Source organism: Lissotriton vulgaris, chromosome 1_1 (assembly GCF_964263255.1).
Source record: "Lissotriton vulgaris chromosome 1_1, aLisVul1.2, whole genome shotgun sequence".
NCBI lineage: Eukaryota > Metazoa > Chordata > Amphibia > Caudata > Salamandridae > Lissotriton > Lissotriton vulgaris.
This window is the reverse complement of record NC_141685.1, coordinates 1,346,721,563-1,346,745,273: the sequence shown is the minus strand read 5'-3', so window position 1 is coordinate 1,346,745,273 and position 23,711 is coordinate 1,346,721,563. Positions and strand designations below refer to the sequence as shown.

Genomic DNA, 23,711 nt, shown 5'->3' with positions numbered 1-23,711 from the left:
AGTGAGCACCGGGGTGCCACTCAGCAGTCACCTTCCTGTAAAGCCCTGCCTACCCAGGATACACAAAACCATGTCTGGGACGGTGCTAGCACCGCCCCTGACAGGAAACCCTTTGTCCAGGCTCCCCTCGCTGGAAGGACTCCCAGCTGCAGGGGGTCAGACTTGTGTCTGTGGTGGCAGCATCCATTTTGTGGAGCTGAGGCTTCAGTTAACTTTAACCGGGGTTCACAGTTACATACATGTCGTGTCCCTCTAGAAGGGTGGAATGCTAACCCCGTCGCCAGAATTGGCATGGGGTTAGTATTCCAATTCGTATGACACCTTACTCGACATGTTTTGATAAAGCAATACCAAAGATAGCATTTAACCGCGAGGATTATAATGCACTTAAGAGTATATGGTATGCGATATCATGGAACAGCTATTAGGACTTGATTCCGCAAGCTGCAGACAGGCTCAGCTCATGCCAGAGCACCATCTCACACGATTCCAAGCACTCTGCCTTCAGGATTGTCAAGGCCTGCCATAGGAGTGACTGATAGGAATCTGTGTGTCCATTTTAGGGTTAGGTATAGGTATACTACACCTACAGCAAAGGGTGATTACACGACTTTGCCCCAGCTGTCATGCAGCCAGTTGTGTCAAATTTAGGAGGCCAGCCAGGGGTGGCATAATACATGCTGCAGCCCCTGGCAGCCCTGGGTACACCTATGCCCTGAGTTACAGGGTCTGATAAGGTGGCCCAGTACCAATTGGTAGATGCACCTAGGGTACATGAGGTAATTTAGAAAGAGAACAGCCAGGCTGTGGGTCTGATTGGCAGGCCCACAGCCAGAGAAAGTCGTAAACCAGTGAAACAAAAGCAAAAAATCTGGGTGATCATAGGATTGCAGACCCTACTCTCCTACACTTCCTCACCCCACCTTGGAGATCAAGGCCAATGTATTTATGGAGGTTCTTCAGCTGGGGCAGATATCTACTGAGGCCCTCTAACAAAGCCCTTACGGATACCTTATTGAGGGCATGGGCCATACCTTGCTCCGGCCCCCCGATGAACTTCCAAATTGCATGACGCAACCACTGTAGGTGATCCTGTGTTTTTCTCTCAGCACTCCTCACCTGAATACTTGGTGATGCAGGTGTCCACGAGCAAAATAAATCCCAATACATTCCCAACTACTACTCCCTGATAAGTTGAAACGTTCCCCAGTTTGGTGCTCAAGTCTGTGAATGCCAGCTGCATGCTAGAACGCTCTTTTCAAGCCCTTTGGGGCTTGGTGCATCAAGTCCCCCCAGGTATCCCTGAATATCTCCGACTGGCGCTTACCCAGGCCATATAGGACGATTGTGACCCAGCCAAGTTCACAATATGTTATGGCTTAGACTCTGCCAATTCCATGGGCAGGCCATTGGCACCAGTGTCTCCATGTGCTGCTGCGCTTGGCTGTTGTCCCTCAAGAACATGCTGTTTGACAGGACTCGCCTGTTAGGGATTAAGCAAGCTCCACTCTTGAGTTGTTCTAGGAGAGCAGGGCCTTGTCGCACTCCCTGGTCTTATCTGCCCCATCTCGTCAGCTGTATCAGCCCTGTCGTACCTTTTTGGACTTCGGTAGAAGTACCCCATACCTTCAGTCAATTCAGGCTCAGCGCCCAGTAGTGCTGCGGCCCTGGTGCCTATCACCCAGCGAGAAAGTCACTGGGCTTCCCAGTCCACTATCCACCTGCAGCCCACATGTCAAACCCCTTTAGGTGCCGTTAGTGAAGCACAGCCACTTGGGGAGAGGCAGAATCAGACGAAACGTACTGAGTTTGCAGGTCATATTATCAGACTGGTGGGTGCTGCATATTGTTTGGAAGGCTATTTCCTACCCTTCCTTTCTGCGCTGCTTCAACTTCCGATTGCCTTCCCAGTGACTGACCGACAGCCATATTTTGTTTTGCATCAGAAACTGCAAGACCTTTTGTCCAAAGGGACTATCATGAGTGCCCTCACACCAGAAATAGGACCTGGTTGTTATTGCTGCTACTTTCTGGTGCCCAAGAAGCATGGAGACCTTAGTCTTATTTTTGACCTGCACCCTCTCAAATACTTAGTCCAAAAGGATAAATCAAAAAATTTTCACACTGGCCCAGGGTCTTGTCTGCTCTCCACCCTTGGAACTGTATGGTGGTTTTGGACCTGCAGGACACCTATTACCATATGTTCATTGGCGCTACCTGCAGTTGATGGTGGTGCAGGAGCACTTTTAACTTTTTGTGCTCACCCTTGGCTTTACCAGTGTCCCTTGGGTGTTCAGATCAGTGATGGCGGTGGTAGCAGTGAATCTTCAGAGGTCAGGGGACAGTCTTCCTCTGCTTCCATGACTGTTGAAGGGGGGCTCGCCCCATGCAGTCATCAACCACCTTCAGACAACGGTGAACTTCCTGTAATCTTCGGGGTTCACCTTTAATGTGCCAAAGTCACACTGACTCCTCTCCAGGCACTCCCCTTCATCAATGCTAGTCTGGATACAGTTTGGTTGTCCCCAGGAAAGGAGTCCACGACATCCTGGCTATGATCCTGATCTTTCAGCCTCGGTCCGGGTTTTCAGTGACATCAACTCAGAGGCTGCCGGGAGTGATGGCCTCTGGCATCCTGCTGGTCAAGCTCGCCTGTTTGCCTATTTAGGCTGAGCAATGGGATCGGAAGTCTCAGCAGACCTAAAATTAAGGGGATCTCTCCAACCACATTCAGATTTCAGAGGAGACTGTAAAAGATCTGCAGTGGTGGTTAGCGATTAGGTCAGTGACAGACCCTCTCTCTCTTCCAGACCCAGAGCTGTTTGCGGTGACAATGCACCTCTTCTGGTTTGGAGTGGCTGTAGGAAGCGGACTTTTTATATAGTGGGCCAAATGGAGGTATAGTGTGTAAAGAATCCAAGCAAACCCCAACTGATTTACAGAGGAACAAATGACACCCCAAATGCTCTTTTGTGGTAGGGTGGGCAAGCAGTTAATCATAGAGTGTGATGCTAAGCATTTATTGCACACACAAGTAGTATATGAAATGCACTCCAAGAAATCCGACACCAATTTATAAAAATGACACATAATTGTATTTAAATTTAGATACAAAGATCATTGGAATCAGGGAAATACTTTGTGAGTTATGAATTTTTTCAGTTTTCAAAAGTTGACAGAGCAATTTTTGGGAGCGGCAATGTTATCCTATGGGGAAAAAAACCTGTACTGCCTTCAGGGACTTAACAGTGACTTAGGGGACTATTTGTCTGGAATTATGGTGAGTATGGGGCAAGGTCCAAGGACACACCAACAGGTCACTTCAGGAGGCTCTGGGGCATCTGGGTGCAGAGGTGTTTTCAGCGTCGGGTGCCCCATTCACTTCAAAGGGGAACGTTCTGGTCAGAAAGCAGCTGCAAGCTGGGACTAGGAAGGGTCAATCCAGGGCGTCCCAGTGGGGGCTCTACCTTTGAGATGCTCAGGTACGTAGGGACACCATTGGTCCACTTCTCCTTGGGATGTGTGGCTTTGATGCAGTGGTGTCTTTTGGCATTGTGTTCGGAACTGGAGTCCCTCGCAGTCGAAAGGCGGCCTGCAGAAAGAGGCTGCAGGCGGGGACATAGTCCAATCTGGCCAGCCCAAGGATGAGCTTGACTCTTGTGGTCTCAGGACCCCGTGTGCACTGTCACCTTCCTCTGACTTGGGCTACGGTGCGCAGAAGCAGAGGCACTTTGAGGTGTCTGCAGTCAGAGATTCACTTCTTTGTCTTTGGTACTACGTGAGGGGGCAGACAGGGCAGCTAAGCCAAGCGTTGTGTGGGTCTGACTGTCCCTGAAGTCCTTCGGCATGCAAGTTGGTTTTCCTCTGCGTTTGGGTCTGGACTGGACACTCCCAGCCTTGATTGCTGCAAGGGGTCTGGTACCCAAGTATTGGTACTGTGCAGGTCCAGTCGGTCCTGGTATCTCCACACATGGAGGACGAATCGAACCTGTAGGATTACGGTAATCTCTTCCTGGGCTGCTGCAAAATCTGTAGTCCCGATAGGCGGCAAGACAGTAACTGGACCTTGCTTCTTTTTTTTACCTGCGACTGCAGGGGAGTAGAACCTCCTCTCCAAATAGGTTTCTTTGGCAATCGACGAAGCACTGGCTGCCCTCCGGGTTTCTTGGCGTCTGCACAGCGGCAGTACGAGGCAGTTGCTCCACAAGAGTCTGGTGCAGCTGGCAGGATTGGTGCCAAGTCAGTCGTGCTCCTCTGTTCTCGGGTCAGTCGTCTTCCTGGTCCACTCCTTCTTAGTGTCCATCGAAATCTGAGGTCTTGGTATCAGGGGTGCCACCTAAATTCTGTATTTAGGGAAGTTACAGGGAGTGTCGGGTAGTAGCCAATAGGCTTACCTACCTTTAGGGTGACTACACACTCTATATGGCCACTTCCTGTGGGAAGTGGGCATAACCCTGATTCTGAGGACCTAATTCCGCCAAAAACCAAGATGGTGAAATTTTCCTAGTAATACTCACTTCAGGTAGCCCACCTTTGAGGTGGAACTAGCCTGAGGGTGAACTTGCCTCCTAACTTTCGGATTTTCCCACCTGTCCTGTTGTTAAATGTGCCCTGGCCATGGAATGACATTTTCCCTGTCTGGGGGATGCCGAAATGTGCATATCACAGGATGTGGAAGCCTTTGATGCTTCCTTCCTTGATATGCATAATACTAATCATTCTGCTTAGAAGAGCTGACAGCACCTCCTGTCAGAGCAGGCTTTATCGGTCTCCGAAAGCATGGGCTCTCACCTCCAGGGGGTATCAGAAACACGTCTGGTGGCAGGCTGGGCAGGACCAGTCAGCCAACACATTAGAGGACGGTAGGTTTTCCGGGGGTATTGTGAAGGTACCCTCTGGGTGCATATATTAATAAATCAATCTCTGGCATCAGTGTGGGTTTATTATGTGAGGTGTTTTATACCAAACACCATAGGTTTCAGTGAAGCCATTATGTAGCTGGGAAACTCGTTTTGACTAAGTGCCAAGTTCGTACTTTAAGATGGCTTTCCTGTTCACTTGTACTGTCGGTAATTTAAGTGCCAGTACAGTGGCATGTCTGTTCCTGCAGATATGTCCTCGCATGTATTAGAATGCACCCTGCCTTAGGGCGGTAATGCCACGCTGTAGGGATGACTTCTAAATATTGCATGCAGTGGTAAGCGACATTGTGTGTACCATGCTGTGTTTTTACATTTAGAGCACCTTGTCCCGCAGCCTGCAGTGGCAGTCTGCTTGAGTGGCGCTGGGCCCCTTAGAGTGGCACAATATATGTTTCAGCTCTTAGGAACCATCTTTAGTACCTATGCCCTAGGTACCAGGGGTACCGTTTACTAGGGACTTACAGATGTGTTAATATTCTGGTCAACTAGAGATCAGTTGACCAATATACTCGTTTTTGGAAAAGAACACCAGCACCTGGAGGCCTGGTTAGCAGGAACCCAGTACACGTCAGTCAAAGTTGCATAAAACAACAGGCAAAAAGTGGGGGGACTACTGCAACAGAAGCCCAGTTTCCTACAATGGCCATCTGGGAGAGGTGGAGATCTGAAGCCTGTGGTCTCTGGCAGAGTCCCGGCTTAATACCAACCTTCTGGAGCTGAGAGCCATCTGCTTGGCATTGAAAGCTTTCCTTCTATCCTTTAAGGAGAGGATGGTACAGGTGCCAAGAGTCCCCATGCCTCTGGAAATTGCTGGGTCCCAAGGAATTTTTCTGATGATGAACCACTTGGCAGATTCTTTGCATGTCAGCTCAGACAAGCTCAGCAGTTGATGCCTAGCGAATAACGAGAGGCATACCTAGAGGTGGCCTGGGTCTCTTCTGTGATTGGGGAGACCCTTGGGTCTATCTGTTCGCCACAGATAAGAACGTGCAATGTCTGCACTTCTGTGCATTTGAGTTTCCAATGTGTCTCCTGCTCTGAGATGCATTTAGCCTCATATGGAACATAGGAAACCAGTATGCCTTTCGACTGATGCCACTTGGTCCCAGAATTCTGAACATCAGTACAGCCTGGGCACATAGCATCCTAAGGCCCCAGACTGGACACAGAGAGTATGGTATCCAGAACTCCTTGGCTTGAGCATCTGTTCCCCGGTCAGGCTGTCCATGCAGGATTCTCCACCTGGGCCTTCTCGCTTTCCACCTTCATGCCCTCAACAAAACCTTTATGCTGCAAATTTGTGGCTTGGTGCGGTACTCTGGATATAGACCGCCTACAGTCTCTTGGCACATTTAAAGGGTACATTTTGTCTCTATCAATATTTTTGTGGTTTCTTGATCAGCCCTCTTCTTTAGAGTCTCCAGTTGTTATGCACTTTTTGAAAGGTTTACTGCATTTCTGATATGCGTTCCATTTGAGCCACTTCATAGCTTTCAGCCCCATGACCGTGTTCCTCGTCGCCATAACATTGGTACAGCGTGTGCGCAAGCTTCAAGATGTGTCAACCCACCATACACCACCACCTTCCCAGACAAGCTGGTTTTGAGGATGTGGGAATCTTTTTTGCCTACAGTTACATGTCCGTCAAAATAACACTCTGTTGGTGTTCTGTGTTCTGCCTCACCCCTCCAAAGAGGAAGAGAAATTCCATCGCTTGGACCCTAAAAGAGCGCTGGACTTTTAAATAGATCGTACCAAAGAACACCAAGTGAATGATCCCCTCTTTGTGGGGTTCTTTGGACCTAAAAAAGGCCAGGCTGTGCAGTAGAGAACCATCCCCTGGTAGGTTTCCGCATGTAAATATGCTACGCATAGGTTAAAAACTGCCTCCGAAGGACTGCATGCTTTTTCTACCAGAGCCAAAGCTGCTATCACAGTCAGCATACGCAGTCCCTGTCCTAGTCATTTGCCAGGCGGTTACAGAGACATCCCTTCATATGTTAACAAAGCACTATTATTGAATAGTCCGGTTCACCGAGAGGGCATTTGGCTTAATTGGTCCTGCAGGACTCTCCGATTTGAGTCCATACACATACCCACATCCTATTATGTGCTGCTTTCATATCTATTCAAATGGCAAGGAATCTGCAGCTTGAAATCTCCGAGAAGAACAAGTTACTTACCTTTGATAACACTCTTTCTGGTTGACTCTATCTTCCCACAGATTCCTCTCCAATCCTTCTGTGGGTGGCATCTAGCTAGTAAAGGTTCCAAGTCTAGGACTCTACAAAAGGTCACATCAATTTGCTTTTGGGTCTTTCTTGGGTCTTTCTGCGTCTGGGGGGGTGGTGTATATGTATACAGACTCAAAAGCAACTGACATCCGCTCGTGGGTGTTGCGCCTGTTGTAGAAAGCTGGCTCTCTATATTGTGTTTCCAAAAGAGGTGCACGGTGCATAGAGTCCAGGTATCCCTTATTAGTGTACAGGGGCTTGCTTTAACAATCTGGTGTGGTCGTGCAGCCTTCGTTATTTTCAGAGGGGAGCGTTAGGCATTTGTTGCTCACACAGTCAATAAATGAGACACACACTAAATAAGGAAATCCGACATCATTTTAGAAAAAGAACATATATTTTTATATTCATTTAAACACCAAGATATGAGATTAGGTAAGTACTTTTTGAGTTAGCGATTTAAAAAAACACAGGAAGTACAGCTGTCAAATTTGAGGGATGGGCCTCGAACGCGGGACTGTTCTATTGGAGAAGCACACCCTTCATAGGGGTAATTGCAATTGAGTTGCATGGTTGTTCTTCTGGACTTAAGGTAATTTGAGGTCGAGGTCTTTGGAACCACCAGCAGGTTTGGTTTACCTTCCTTGGGTGTCCGGGTGCAGAAGTGCTGGTTGCCAAGGGAGCCTTGAACGTGACAGCTGTAGTTTATGGAGAAAACCTGCAACAGAAAAATGCTGCAACTGGGAACTTGGGGACAAGTCAGTCAGAACCCAAAGGGGTGGGGGGGCACCTTGATTAGGCTCCAACACTGGTTGTGGGGCTCGGATGCAGAGGTGTGTCCCCTCTGGTGGTCACTTCCATTGGAGGCTCTCACTTATCGTCCTGGAGATGGGGGACAAAACATTACAGCAGGGCCACTATCCATGATGGCCTCTATGGTGTGGATGTCCCATGTAGGTAGGTAGATCTTGGTAGAGTTGGTGCCCGGACTGGACACAGAACAAGCCTTGGTTGCTGCAAGGGGTCTGGTACCCTGGGTATTGGTGCAGGGTGGCTCCTTGTGTCTCCAAACATGGTGGGAGACCGATCTCCTGGAGCATGGTGACCTCCATCTGGGTGGCTGCTGCCTCAGTGGCCCCAGTGGTCAGCAGATTGGGAAACTGGACATTGGAGCCCCTGGCTGCAGGGAAGTGGTGCCTCCACTTCAAGGGAGATGCTGGCTGGCTGGCTGGTTCGCCAAGAGCTAGCATCCCTCCAAGGTTTTGGAGGATGCACAGCTACAGGACGAGTTGGGTTTACTTATTTATTTTTTATTTATTTAAGTTTTGTATAGCGCTAGCTGGACTCGGGGGTATCAGAGCGCTTCACATCAAATACAAATAAGCATCAAAAAGACAAGTTGTACGTAAGCAGGGCAGGGAGCACAGGGGGAAGAAAAGTCTGTACAAAAGCAACAAGAGTGCACAACATGGCGGAGATCACGGGTGAGTCTTCCGGCTCTCTCTGGGAGCATAGAGATAGAGATCTATCAAAGTCAAACGGGGGGTTCTTGTTACGATCCTGCCCGCTCAAGAAAGAGGGCTTTGAGTAGCATCTTGAATTTCGGGAAGGAGGCGGTCATTCTGATGTTGGGGGGTGGGGGGGGAGATGGAGTTCCATAACTTGGGAGCATTACCCGCAAAGGACTTACTAGATGTTTTATGTTTCTGTGATTTCAGAGAAATGAGTAGGAGCGTGTTGGAGCTTCTGAGGTTCCTAGACTGACTGGCTCTTTTGAGTTTGTTGGCCAGATATTCTGGTTTACCTGTATGCAGGGCTTTGTGAGTGAGGCAAGCTGTGCGGAAGGTGGCTCGTTGGTAAATAGGGAGCCACCTCAGATCCTTAAGAGCCGGAGTAATGTGCTGATATTTCTTGGTTCCCGTGACCATTCTAGCTGCGGCGTTGAGGGTAGTGGTCAGAGGTCCCAGGTGTGATTTGGCTGTTCCAGTCAGAGTAGCAATGCCATAGTCAATTCTGGAGAGTACCAGTGCCTGAGTGGCCTGTTTCAGGTCTTTCGTGGGGAGTAAGGGTTTCAGTTTGTAGAGAAGTTTCAGGTTAAGGAAAGCACTTTTGGCAGTTTTAGAGATGTGTTCTTTCATGTCCAGTTTGGGGTCAAGAGTGATCCCCAGTGATTTGACGGAGGTTGTAGGTACAAGGGGAACATTAAGGGCGTTTAAGGCTTTGAGCCAATCAAGTATTTGGGGGTTTTCATCCTTATTTGAGATGAGGAGCACTTCTGTCTTTTCTTCATTAAGTTTGAGGTGGTTGGATGAGAGCCAATGTTGGACCTCTGTGAGTGTGCCGTTCAGTCTGTGGATGTCTGCGATCAAAGTTGTGTGTCGTCTGAGTAGAGGTGAAAGGGGATGTTGGAGTTCCTTAGAATTGCAGCATGTAGATGTTGAAAAGTTGTGGAAAGAGTACTGACCCCTGTGGGACTCCTCTAGTAATGGGGAGGGGATCCGATTCAAAGCTTTTAATTTTGATTATTTGTGTGCGGTTGTTGAGAAAGGAGGCGAACCATTTGAGAACTGTCTTTTCCAAACCCGCTCTCTTCTGGAGGACATTGAGTAGCAGGGTATGATCCACTGTATCAAACGCCGCCGAGAGGTCTAAGAGGATGAGAAGGCTACATTGGTTGGAGTCAAGCGACATGTGTAGATCATCCATCACATTGAGGATTGCGGTTTCTGTGCTGCAGCCCTTTCTGAACCCTGATTGGTGTGGGTCAAGAAGATTCGTGTTTTCTAGGTGATGGGTTAGCTGAGATAGCACACATTTTTCCAGAATTTTCGATAAGAGCGGAAGGTTCGAAACTGGTCTAAAGTTGCTCATGACCTTAGGGTGAAGGCCGGGTTTTTTTTTTTTTAGGAGTGGCGTGACTTGACCTAGTTTAAGGCAGTCCGGAATGGAGCCATCGCTCAGAGAGCTGTTGATTATCTTGGCCCAGATAGGGGCTAGAGTGAGCTTCAGGTCTTTGGTCAGTCTCGAGGGAAGCTGATCAAGGGAGTGTGACGAGGGATCAGCGGTGGCAATGAGATCGCTAATCTCTTCAATTTGGATAGGTCGGAAGGAAGACCAGCGTGTGGCTGCGGTTGCTGGCCTTAAGTGGGTAGTAGCAGTGGGAAGTGACTTTGTGCGGGCGTTGGGCAAGTCGCTGAAAGATTGGTCAATTGAGGTAATTTTTTCGTTGAAGAAGCTAGCAAAGTCATCACATTGGGATTTGGGCGCTGCTAAGCGGTCTATCATAGGAATGGAGGTTTGGTTCCTGATGATATTGAAGAGTTCTTTAGGGCGGTTTTTAGCCTTGTCTAGAGCAGAAGAAGGATGATTTTTTGCTCTTGATATGATTAAAGTAGGTTTTGCGAGTTGCCTTAAGTTGGTCCCGGCTGAGGGAGGTGGGGTTGTTCCTCCAAGTTCTTTCCACGGCTCTTAAGAGTCTTCGCTCTTCGTTGATGTCAGTGGAGAACCAACACCTGGAGGGGATGCTTCTGTTTTTTTTTTTGTTTTCTAGGTGCCTGTTGATCCAGGACGCGCTCCAGGTTAGAATGATAGAGCGAGGTGAGTTCCGTGGTTGAGAGGAGCTCCGTCGAGTTCGGGAGGAGTGAGCTAAGAGCATCTTCTAGCTTGTCAGGGGGGACTCTCGATATGTTTCTGACCCACTTGGGGGAGGTTTAGGTGGGTGGGAGGGATAGAGCCTGATGGTTGATATGAAAGAGGATGGCGTGATGGTCTGACCAGTCCACTGGCATGATGTGGTCAATCGAAATTGTCTTTTTGTCCACAATGATTGCGTCTAGGATCGCTCCTCTGTGGTGGGTTTCCTCTGAACAGTGTAGGATCATATCGTGATCTTGTAGAACCGAGGTGAGAGATTGGATGAGTGGGTTTATGGTTTCATTCCATCTTAGGTTGAGGTCGCCCAGAATTATTCTGAAGGCGCTATTAAGAGCGGTTTGAGTGATCAGATCCAACAGCTGATCGCCAAATTCAATAGCGTTTCCTGGAGGGTGGTATTCAAAGGAGTTATAACGGAAGGAGGGGGATTCAGTGACGGAGAGGTCACTTTTGTATATAATTGCTATACCCCCTCCTTTGCGTATGGGCCTGTCTTTGTGGATAAGTGAGAAGCCGGGCGGCACCAGCGTGTCCAAGATGGGAGGGGATAAAGTGTTCAGCCAAGTTTCAGTGATGAAGGCTACATCTAGGTCATGGGAGAGGATGGTTTCGGCTAATTCCGTTGCATGTTTGACGGCGGATCTGCAGTTGATAAGCATGCAGTTAATGGGGGCCTGTATTAGAGTTTGGGTTGACAGAGTTCGCTCTGGGTAAGGAGGAGAGATAGGCTGGGGCTCTGGCGGCTCTTTTCAATTGTCGAGACAGGAGTAGGCAGGAATGGTTTGGCACCAAGTCCTCGGCTAGTTCAGAGTTTTTGCATTCTTCAAGTATTCTTTGTCCTTCTCTAGTCATATTAAGGGGTAAGCAGCCCGATGGGCTAGTTACCCCTTAATACGAATTCTCTGATTTGTAGAACTAATAACTTGTGAGGTTATCCAGGTGCTGTCCCTAGGCATGGGGACATTAAGTGATTTGCCCCGAAGCACAAGTTGTTGAGCCGACTCCGCGACTCGAACCTTGCTCTCCTGTTCCTAAGTTGGCAGCTCTGGCCATTACATCCCATCCTCTCCTTAGGCCACTATACCTCCTTCTTGACCACTTCCTGTGGGGAGTGGGCATAACCCTGTCTCAGAGTTCCTAATTCCACCCAAAACAAAATGGTGGAATCCTTCTTTCGTGGAGCGCTTCGGGCATCCCCCCTTAGAGGTGTGACTAGCCTGGTGGTGCAACACTCCTATTAGCGTAGTTAATTTCCTGCCAGTCCTGGTGCCAAATGGGCCTCAGGGCAAGGGGTGGCATCTACAAGTTCTTAGGGATGCCAGAGTTAACTATCAAAGGCGGCATAGAAACTAAGAATTAGTGAATTCCAGACTTTTCTGTGACCAACCATTCATGGTCTTTAATAAAAACATAAAGAACATCTGAATTCCTACCAGAGTTTCCTGATTTTCATCAGTTTTTCATTGACCATAGCAATGTCTCATATTCTACCCCAAAAAATTCTATGTCCTTTAAAAGCAAGAAGAATCCTTAATTTTTATGGGTTAACAACCCCGTGAGCAATGCGTTGGAAAAGTGGGCATATAAATAAAATATTGCAGTGTTGAACACGGTTTTTCAGTTGGTAACAAATTAAAATGGTACATTCACCTGGGAGCCCTCAATTTGTGAAGCAGCCACATTCTTACTTATTAATGATATTCTGCCACAGGAGACTGGCTCATGTGCATGAATTTATAAAACATTACCTTGGATGCAAGATGACACAAGCATTTGGGAATAAGTTGTTTTAAGAAACTTATCTTCCTCTATATCAACTTTTGACGCACGTCCGTTAAGAATGCTGCTTGCTATTCTGCAAAGTGTGTACATCAAAACAGATGTGTACTGCAAAAGAAATGCTGAACTTGTCTTTTTCAATAACTATCCAGCATTGCAGCTATGAGGGATACATTTGTATTTTTCCCATATGCCCTGTGAAGAAATGTTATGAGATTAGAAGATTAATCTGCAGTTGGTGCAGAGTTGTACCTCAAAACTATTGTTACAGGTAACCGGAAGTTTTTCTTACACACTATAATGACTTTTGCTCTCCTATTCGTAGGCAGTCCTTCCTCTTGACCGGTGATTTACCGGCCTTACCCACTTTGAGTTAATTGTGCTGTACGGACCCATTTATTACTATGATGATATTGGTTCTTAAAATATGTTAATCTAACTTCATATAATGCTAATGTGACAATCATGTGCATAATGTTTGCTGTCTTTTCTTCTTAAAAGTGCCTTTTCGTTTTTTTGCCCTCAGCAAACTGCCCAGAATGGATATCTTTCGGACAGCAGGTTAGTACAGTTCTGCATTCTCTATAGCTGTTCAGCGGTACACTGTGAGGAGAAGCAGGCCTTGAAAGACCAATATTGTTAAAGAAAATGAATAGAGCTAACACTGCTCATACTTTCTCCTTTTAATAACAGACTCTTCCAGGAAGCCTTACCTCTTAGCACACGCAAAAGAAGACAAATGTTTAGGTACCTCTGGGTTTCTTGTCTTCTTTGGTGGTCTTTGTAATTTTGTTATGAGTCTAGCCTGTGTTTGCTCTCAACATGCATGAGCTCCTCTGGAGTTTCACTTTTGTATTTGCATTTACTTTTCTGCGATTGTATTGTTTAGGTTTTCCAACAGATTGTTGAGGAGGTCTGCCTTTGGCTAAATGTCAGCTCTTTTTTGGTTCGCTGAGGTAAAATATCGCCTGGCCACAAACATGCACTGTTAATGTCTTCTTGAGAGCCACCATCCCACTCTGTACAACGCAGAACAGAATGTAGTTAATTTTTGGTTATTTATAGAGTTTATATCAAAACTAAATCTTTCAGCTCTGTGAAATTGTAGGTTATGGCCTTAACTAACTTTAGTACAGTCAGCATAAAAGATAATCTATTTAACAGTTCACTGAGGCTTAGCAATGGAGGACATAGTATTTGTATCATATGTTTGCCGTAGATGCATATGCTTAGCATTATCCTGCCATCTGGTGTTGGGCTCGGACGATTACAAATTGTTTTTCTTCAGAGAATTCTTTGATTGACGAGGCATAGTGAGTCCTCCTCCGGTGTGCATTGCGCATGCTGCTTGGCTCCTTTGTTAGATTTTATTTTTCCACCATATGGTTCGAATGTCTATCGAAGCTCCGGGGCCGAACCTTAATTCCTCACCGAAGCATTTGTGATGCTCCTTTTTTCTCTCCGATCCAACAAATTTCCCATCCAAAGGACATCAGCTGGTGTTAATTGGTCATTTCACGGCACCTGCTTGGGCGTCAGACCCCGAACAAGAAACATAAGACACAGAGGGGCAGACATGCAGATAATGCTGGCTACCAGAGGGGACAGCTCAGAATCAGACCCAGATTCCACACAAGGGCACATGAGTACCTCTGTGAAACTGCCCAAACCATATACCACATGGGCACATCTTCAAAGACCTCTGCATTGAAACCGGCACCTAAGCTGTTGCCATCGGAAGCATATACTCAAGATTGCTACCGGTGCAAAAAGCTCTTCGACTATTTCCACATCTTCATCACAGAAAAGCACAAAGAGTAATACACAGCCACAGCAAAACCAGTTGCAGCCTATTCTTGAGCGCTTGCAAGACAAACTGGACAAAGGACAAAATAGTCTTTTTGTTCACCCGGACACTGGGAAAGTAGGCACCAAGCCACCATCAACTGTTACTGTTAGGCTTCCTAAAAGGAACAACACTTTTGAGGAGGACATTGCTGGGGCTGAACCAACCAGTCAACCAAAGAAGGAGGACAGAGGCATACACCCTATTTGTTTCCCTCCTCCTCCTCTAATCCTTTTCCATCTTCAACTACTCTACTTTCAAGGCCAGTGCAGACACTTTCTCTGGAACACTTGCCTTCTGATCAGCCACTTTTTTCACCAGATCAGTCACCTACTGGTGGTGATTAACTTGAGGAATACAATATCCCTAATTTCACAGATCCACTGGGAGATTCCAATACTCTCCCTGACCCATGGGATGTTTGTCATCAATCCACTGAATGATACAGATCCTAACATCTATCCATTCAAACCCTCACCACCAGATAACACTGCATGGTACCATGATCTTACCAGTAGGGCTGCTGCATACTACAAAGTAACCCTACACACTATCCCGCAAGAGGATGATTTCTTGTATGAAACGCTGAATGGATCACAAAAAGATGGCTCAGTCGCTCCCTATGCTAAAAGGTATTTTGGCTTCCACACAACATATTTAAACAGCCAGTTAAATCTAGGTTAGTCACCCCTCGAATTGAGGAGAAATATAAAGCATGCCCATTGAACCATGATTATATTAAGGGCCTAATCACACCAGATTCATTAGTGATGCACTCAGGCAGGATAAGAGCAAATTTACAAGGCACAGGGGATGTGCCTCCTATAGATAAAAAGAGTAAGAAATATGATGCGGCCGGTAAACGTGTTGCAGTACAAGCAGTCCTCCACATGTGTATTGCTAATTGTGTGTGACTATTCTCCAGATATAATTGTGCCACATGGGATGAATTGCAGGAACTACTGGAACACCTCCCTGATGAGTACCAAAAACTTGGTACACAGTTGGTGGAAGAAGGCAGGGCTATATCTAATCCCACTATACGGTGTGCCCCAGACTCTGCCAACACAAGCACCTGTGAGGTTAACACTAGTGTCTTTTATCAGACGTCAGGCATGGCTCAGAGTCTTCAGCTTCAAACTGGATGTACAACACCTGCTCATTTTACCATTTTGATGGACAAAATCTATTTGGGCAACAGGTGGATGAAATGCTTGAAAAGTTTAAAAGACACTGAAACCCCTAAACCAATGGGGTCCCTGCAAACATTTCAACACTGTGGTTCCTTTTGTAGGGTTTAGTACAGGGGTGCAGTCAGAGGGGGTTCCTCCACGGACTACGGGACTAGGCATAAACAGGGCTCCTATTGCAGTCAATTTACCAGGAGATCTTTCTATAAAACAAATTATTGAAATACAGGTAGAAGCCATGCAACCACTACCAAAACTCCCACTCCTCCAAAACGGTGACCACCTCCACCCAACCACATATATCACCAGTTGGGGGAAAGTTAAAACATTTCTATCCACACTGGCAGGAGATAACCACAGACCAATGGGTACTATCTGTATTCAAAGATGGTTATTGTTTAAAACTCAAGCACCACCTACAATACCACCAAGAACACAAAAATATGCCACAACATCATCTTGCTCTTTTACAGGACGAGGTTCTCTCTCTCCTGCAAAAAGGGACAATAGAGAATATAACCGTACAATATCGAGGACACAATGCTACGTTTTACTTTCTCATTCCCAAAAATGACAAATACCTAAGGCCTATCATAGATCTCAGGCCACTCAACAGTTACATTTCCTCATAACACTTTCACATGGTCACACTGCAAGCAATGAAACCACTGTTACACCGAGGAGATTTCATGACCGCATTAGACCCCAAGGATACATTCTTCCGTATTCCCATTCATCCAGCACACCTCCGTTATTTACATTTCCATCTCAACGGGCAACACTCAGTTCAAGGTGCTACCCTTCGGTGTCAATACAGCATCAAGGGTTTTCACCAAATGCCTTGCAGTAATGTAAGTAAGCAAATAATGTATTGTTAAGTTAATTCAAACTCACAATGTAAAAACATAACCATTATATTTAAAACTACAAAAAAAACCACCCTTTTCAATTTCTGCAGCAAATAATTTGTATCTGAATGTACAGTCTTTGATATAGAGCTCGCTGGAATTACAGCATGAGTGGGGCACCACGCCCAGTTATCAATCCTGATGTCTAGTTAGGCCCAGAAAATCATGTCAAATTTAAAGTTCCGGTGCTTCAGGATGTAAACCTAGTCAGTGCAGTTTAGCCAGTCATCTGCATGTTCAGATTAAACATGCCAATTTAAAGTGCCAGTGCGTTTGGATAGACATAACCAACGCTGTTTTACCAATCACTATTCGCTTTGGGACTTGCAGTTAAGAATCTCTTCCACTGTATCGAAGAAATTTGTAAGTCAGCAGTTTAGTTGAGTTGCAGCTGGATTGAAGCATAACTTTACTGCCTGCCTGCAAGTCCTGATCCCGCACTGGTTGAATATTGGACAGAGTAGAGTGCATCTGATTCCCAGGAGGCTTGGGCAGATACAGATGACATGCACAAGGTCCTCGCTTCCCGTTCCATAGAGGTGGCAGATTTGCACTCCTGATGTCCTTTTCCAGGGCGGTAGGTGCGGGAGGATTGGTAAAATGCTAAAATGTAGCCTTAAGAATTTTTCTTTTGTCTTCATTTTAACTCCTGTGCTTTGCCTTCAGTGATAGATGTACTTCTTGTCGCTTTTGTTACAACTTTTTTGAAGCTCTGATGAGCTATAGTGGTGGCCCACAGATTAGTTAGCCCGAATTTGTTTAGTGAATAGATCAAGTACTCTCTGGTGGGTGAAGTTTTGCAACACGTCAGTTCGCTTTAAATATATACATTTAGAGTTCCTGGCTCAGTGCCTCTGATCTTGTGACAGCTTTTTATATATGCCCCCCTCCTTTCCACTGATTGTTTCTGTAAGCCAAATTCTAGGCATATTTGGGCAGGGACACATAGTTTAGAAGGTGAAAAATTGCTCTGTAAGCGCTGGTGATTATTTTATCCAGGGCAATCGCACCTCTCCCTTGCATTGATTTGCTCTAGGCCTGGGCTTTGAACGTAGCCCCGTTTGTGTTTTCTACACTCCGCGGAGCTCGCAGAGTGCAGAAAACTCCGCTTCACGGTGTGCAGCAGAGTTTTTCCTCCGTTCGCGAGCACGAACAGTAAATTCCTAAGCTGCCGCTCGGGCAGAATTTCTACCCAAGCAGCAGGAATACCAGCACAAACTGCAGTTTGCACTGCACTCCTCCACTTGCGGAACTTCGCTGAATTTGTTTGTAACTTCAGGAGTTCCGCGTAGCAAATGTCAGCGAACTACGCCCAGGCCTGATTTGCTCCCATATGTTAGCATTGGTTGTAATTTTGCTTGAATTACCTGCAATAAAGGGTCTAGGGTTAAATCTGACAGAACTTTTTTTAATGGCTTTAATTGCTAGGAAGCTTGTGGTGTCCTTCTGGCACAGGGCCTCCAGTTGGGGGTTGTACCAGCCTCTGCTGTCCACTAACACTCCGAGATATTTATATTTGGTTGCCAAGTCTAGGTGGTGTCCATCCAAATACCAGCTCAGCTTTTTCTTCCTGAGATAACTCACTGTCATGATTTTTGTTTTGTTTAAGTTGATGTTTAGTGCATTGACTTGCGAAAAGTTGTAGTGGAGGTTCATCTAAGAAGAGAAGGAAAACATATTTTCCCCTATCTAGATGATTGGCTCATCAAAAGTCCAAGCTGCCAACAGTGTCTTCAAAACACTCAACATGTTATCAACCTTCTGCACAAACTAGAGTTTACCCTAAACATGCAAAAGTCACATATGCAACGATTGTAAATTCAGCTAGGTGCAACACTCCTTACAGCTATCCCCCTTTAGTAGCACATCTGGCACTGGGCAGTCTATCACAAAATCCACCTCCTAGCAGAATACCTACCTGGGGTGGGCAACAAATTCCCAGATGTGCTTAGCAGGACACACCAGCAGGTATATGAGCGGGAGATCAACTTGCCACTACTTTACTCCTACTTCAAAAGATGAGTGATTCCAGACATAGACTTGTTTGCCACTCGCCTCAATTCCAAAGCTTTACCTCAAGGTTCCCCCACCGTCAAACCAGGGTTAATGCCCTGCGCATGAATAGGTCAGGAGTACTTGCTTAAGCTTTTCCACCTCTCCCACTAATTTCATATCTGGTTCAGAAGTAAACACCAACATCTCTAAAACTAATCCTAATAGCCCAACATGGGCACTGCAGGCATGGTTCACAACCCTACTGCTACTATCTTTAGTGCCACAGAAGAAACTACCTCTTTGGCCACATCTACTAATTCAGGATCAAGGAAGAGTAATGCACCCCACTCCCAAGCAGTTAAATCTAGCGATTTGGCTCCTGAAATCGTAGAATTCAGACATTTTCAATTACCACAAGAATGTATAGACATCCTTAAAAAAGCTTGTAGGCCTACGACTAGATCATGTTATGCTGCAAAATGGAAACCGTTTGTGCATTACTGTACAGGTAAGCACTTTCACCCTTCAGCGCAAGACATTATTGGCTATCTCTTCCATCAGCAGCAAACAAAGCTTGATTAAACTTCTACCATATTACACTTAGCAGCGCTAGCTGCCTACATGCAAAACAGGCAATATAGGTTCCTGTTTAAAATACCAGTAATCCAAGCAGTCATGTAAGGACTAAAGGTTATCCCATCTCCCTCGCCACCAGCCCCAGCCTGGAACCTAAACATTGTCCTCACCAGGCTAATGGGGCCACCATTTGAACCACTTCATTCATGTAAACTCCAATTTCTAACATGGAAAGTTGCCTTTCTAAAGGTGATCACTTCTTTCAGAAGGATAAGTGAATTACAGGCACTTACTCTCCAAGAACCTTTCTTTAAAATATTCCCAAACAAATTAGTTCTGCAGAATAATCCAAAATTTCTACTTAAAGTGGTCTCAGCCTTTCATACAAGTCATACCATAGAGCTACCACTGTTTTTTTCCCACCTCACACACAGTAGCAGAGTGAGCTCTGCATACATTAGATGTTAAAAGGGCTATAATGCTCTACATTGATGGAACAAATTATTTTAGAAAAACACTACAGCTTTTTGTTGCTTTTAACTAACCTCACCAGGGGGCAACTATTTCCAAAGCGGGGGCTTTAGGTGGTGCACGACCAAGATGGCGCACGCCTGTGAGGCTCCGGATGCTTGGCTGCAAGATCCAACATTTTTCCTGGGTTAAATACCCGCCGTAACTGCCAAAGTACCTGCTGCGATTCCTGATTTCTGCCACTACACTCCCGTGCCGGAATTGGCTCCAAAGATCCCCGCCAGGAGCTGCGAGGCGACAAAACCCTGCCTGGCGCAGGGGTGGAGCTCAGCGGGGACCTGACGCGGCTTGAATATGCAGGCGAGGTACGGGGATTCCACGTGGTGACTAGGCCACACAGTGCTTCGAGACTCGTACCAGAGGCGCTGCCCTCCGCTTACCTGCCAGACTGAGACTCCACACTGTTGGCTCTATATCCGTGCTACACACAAGACTCGCCCACACCCAAAAATTAGAAGTGGACAAACCTGACCCTGACCCTTGCGACCCTGGCTGACTCACAAGGCCTGCAGTGATTTGTAAGCACGGTGAGGCCGCAAGCATTAATCCACATTTACAAACAGAGTGACCCAGAAGGCTGCCTGCTGACTACCGCCACCCCCCCTTTGCCATTGCAGTGCTGGGGCAGCTTAACCCCTCAGTGTGACGTCTGCCGTTGTTCTCCCCAGCGCCCGTACACTCCTGCAGCGCTTCAATTCTGGACAAGAGATCTCACTTCTGCACTAGTGCTGTTTGTGGCGCGGCGGTGGTGGGGCCGACCATCGGTTTAACCGGGCGGGAGAGGGCTGAGGTTCCTGCACAGTGACTGGGCCCTTCTGCGTAGTAGACGCTCCTGCCCGTGTTACTGCCCCTCGGGTCACCTGACATACCAGCGATCAACATCTCCTCCGTGAGGCAAACGAAGAATACCCGCATCCAACACCGGGAGGTGATTGGCCCGTAACCTGCTTAATATTGCCCCGACACTCGGGCATTTCTCCTCACATAGCCTGTACCTCTTCTCACATGGGGAGAGGCTTGACGTGACTCTCTTGCATAACAGTCACAACGTTGTTCTGAAAGATTCCCCACTGAACAATTTTGCTTCCCCTGGGCGATTCCCCTCTGCGGCGAATCGACCTTTAAGGGCAACGCTCACTAGAGATCCTGCCGACGCCATTACCACTGCAGTGACCAGGCTTGGTCACGGTGCCACAACTTCTGCAGCAACACCCTGCCGCACCATCAACTCCAGCTTTATTACCCCCGCCTGCTATTTTTCAGATAACTAGGCTAGCATTGTTAGGGGTGCCATTGCCTACTTGCACGACTCCCCACATCGGTGACGGGATCTAAGGCCAGCGACAAGCCACCTGAAGGCGGATCGCCTATACCATTCCACAACTTGCTGACTCCCCACCCGTCCTCACCTGGCGAACTAGACTCTCTTGGATGGCTTGTGGCTAACGCAATTACACCCTCCACTACTTGATCAGCCCTGGGGCATGGAGTCCACAAGCACTCACCATCCTTTGGCTGCACTTAATCTCCAACACGAGCACCTGCTTCTTCCACAGTAGTGGCGCAGTGAAGTCCTCATTCAATGACTGTACTCTGATGACGACCTCAACGCGGGAAATACCTTTAGTCTCCCCTTATTAGCGCATTCTCTTTCCAAGAACACCTTCCATCATGGGGAAACCTGATGGCCGACAGTCCAAACTCCCTTTTGATACAAAGAGAACTGCCACCCGCTCCAATGCCGAAGAATCTGTACTGCCTGCAGATGCGCCGTCATCCAATTCTCCACCAACCTAAACGGATGAAGTGAAAACTCTCCTTTTGGCTATGCAGCATAGCCTTACGGATCTCTCGAACAAAATGGACTCCATGAGCAAACGCATGGACTGCATAGTGCTGAAAGTGGAGAAACATGACAAACAACTTAAAGAGGCAGAAAGGTGGATCTCCGACACTGAAGATGCTACTACCCAGGTGACACAACAGGTTGCTCAAATGGATAAACTACTCAAGATAATCGCGGCTAAAAATGAAGATCTAGAGGCACGAAGCCGGCGCAATAATATTTGTGTCATTGGAATCTCCGAAAGCGCGAACACAGGCCGAATGGAAGAATTTACCTCTTATGTACCACTTTTGGCTCAGACGCATTCTCCACCTAACTCATCGTGGAACGAGCTCAATGCTCACTGGGTCCCCGCCCAGCCCCAGGTACAAACCTGCGCCCGATAGTCGCTCGAATCCTTAATTACAGAGACAACGACACTGCACTCAAGCTAGCCAGAGACAACAAAAACCTACAATTTGAAGGCGCCAACTTCTCCATATATCCCGACTTCACAATTTTGGTGCAGGAGGTGCCCCGTAAGTCCCTGCCTGCCAAACAGAAGCTTCGAAAACTGCAGATTGAGTATGCCCTTTTAGATCCTGTCCGTCTGGGAGTCACATACCGCAACAAACATTACTTCTTTACCAATGGTCTGCAAGTAGATGATTTCATTTGTGCTGTCAGGAAGAACTCTCCCTCCAGAGACTCCACAGACCGCCTCTCCAAATCTCCATCGCTGAGTGCTGACTGAAAAACTCTGATCCATGTCACCCGACCTCGCTGACTCCGCCTGGGAGAATCAACAATACTGGCTTTCTTCTTGTCATCTCGGAGCTGCCGCGTCCAGATGAGACCTGGACTACTTTTTGATAGCGGTTTTATCACTTTGGTGCACTGTTCGTCGCGTCGTCTGATCACGTCATGGACGTTTTACACCTATCAAACTGCTTCCCAACTGCAGATAAGTGCCTTGAACTCATTTTTTCCATTCTGCATTAGCACTAGCGAACATTGCCTTTTTTCCTTTTATCCATTTATGGTTCAATTATTTCTCCTTTTCCTGTTTATTCTACATTTCTTTATCATAGGCGTGTCTTTAACCTATAACTCAAACTATGCCAAGCAACCCTTCCCCCCTTCTTTCACTCTGTCTCCCCTTCGTGTTAGGGGATGGCTTCTATACCTTAAGCGGCGGAGTTTATCGTTGCACACTAGCTTTCCCCACACAGGAGTTCACCCCAATTTTCGATAGATAACTCATTCTCAATTGCACTGTTGCAATTTTTCTTTGGTTTTGGGTAGGGATAATAATGCCGGCACAATTGGGGTTCTGTTGTGGGTGGGGGTGGTGGGAGGGCTTAATTCCATTGTTGTATATTGTTTTTCTTTCCAACAGGCAAACACAGGCTCCATATTACAAGGCGCACTTTCTCATTATTTTCGCAGAGCATACCGCGCTCTTCCTAGATTGAACTGGCATGTCATCCCACACTGAGACCCTACAGCTGAATCAAATCACTTGGAACGTCAGGGACCTTTGCCACCCCCGGAAATGCAGACAAGTCCTTACATATCTAGATAGGCATCATGTCCACATTGCGGTGTTGCAAGAGACTCACCTTACCCAGCTTGCACTCTCACATTCGCCTGCAAGTGGGCTGCAACATGAGTATTTGCCTCTTATTCTACTTACTCCTGAGGTGTAGTGATCCCAGTAAAACGGAATATCCCCTTTATTTTGGGAGACACACACCAGGATTCTCTGGGGCGAAGTAGTATGATATGGGGCACACTAGGTACCCAGTCAGTCACAATAGTATGCTGCTACGGGCCCAATACTGACAACCCGGATTTTTACAACCCACTTTGGGGGCGCATACTACAAATGGGCTCCACTCTTATAATTTGGGGGGAGACTTTAATACCGTCTTTAATCTAGCAGTAGACAGATCCAATCCATTATCCCTGCATTACACCAAGACACAAGAGGTTCTGATGGGCACATTCACAGCTCACGGGCTCACAGACACATGGCGACACGTCCATCCAGAAGGACGGGAGGGAACTCATAACACTGCATTGCATCTTCCCGGGCTTGCCTGGACTACTGAGTGGTCTCCCGAGAGGCGGTCTCATGGATCACACAGGCAACTCATCTCGCTAGAACTTACTCAGATCACTCCCTGGTGCTTATAACAGCTCCACCCAACTAGATTTCTTCTCCTAGACTCTGAAAACTCATGCTGGA

At 47.0% G+C, this 23,711-nt stretch overlaps 1 protein-coding gene across 3 annotated transcripts in view; it reads left to right on the top strand.

Moving 5' to 3' along the window:
* Positions 1-23,711, top strand: part of R3HDM2 (R3H domain containing 2) — a 921,072-nt gene that overhangs the window by 697,493 nt on the left and 199,868 nt on the right. For all 3 annotated transcript variants that reach the window (XM_086966594.1, XM_086966584.1, XM_086966589.1), the window contains one exon: positions 13,116-13,150. In XM_086966594.1, the coding sequence (XP_086822720.1) occupies positions 13,116-13,150 (35 nt within the window). The remainder of the gene's footprint in view (positions 1-13,115; positions 13,151-23,711) is intronic.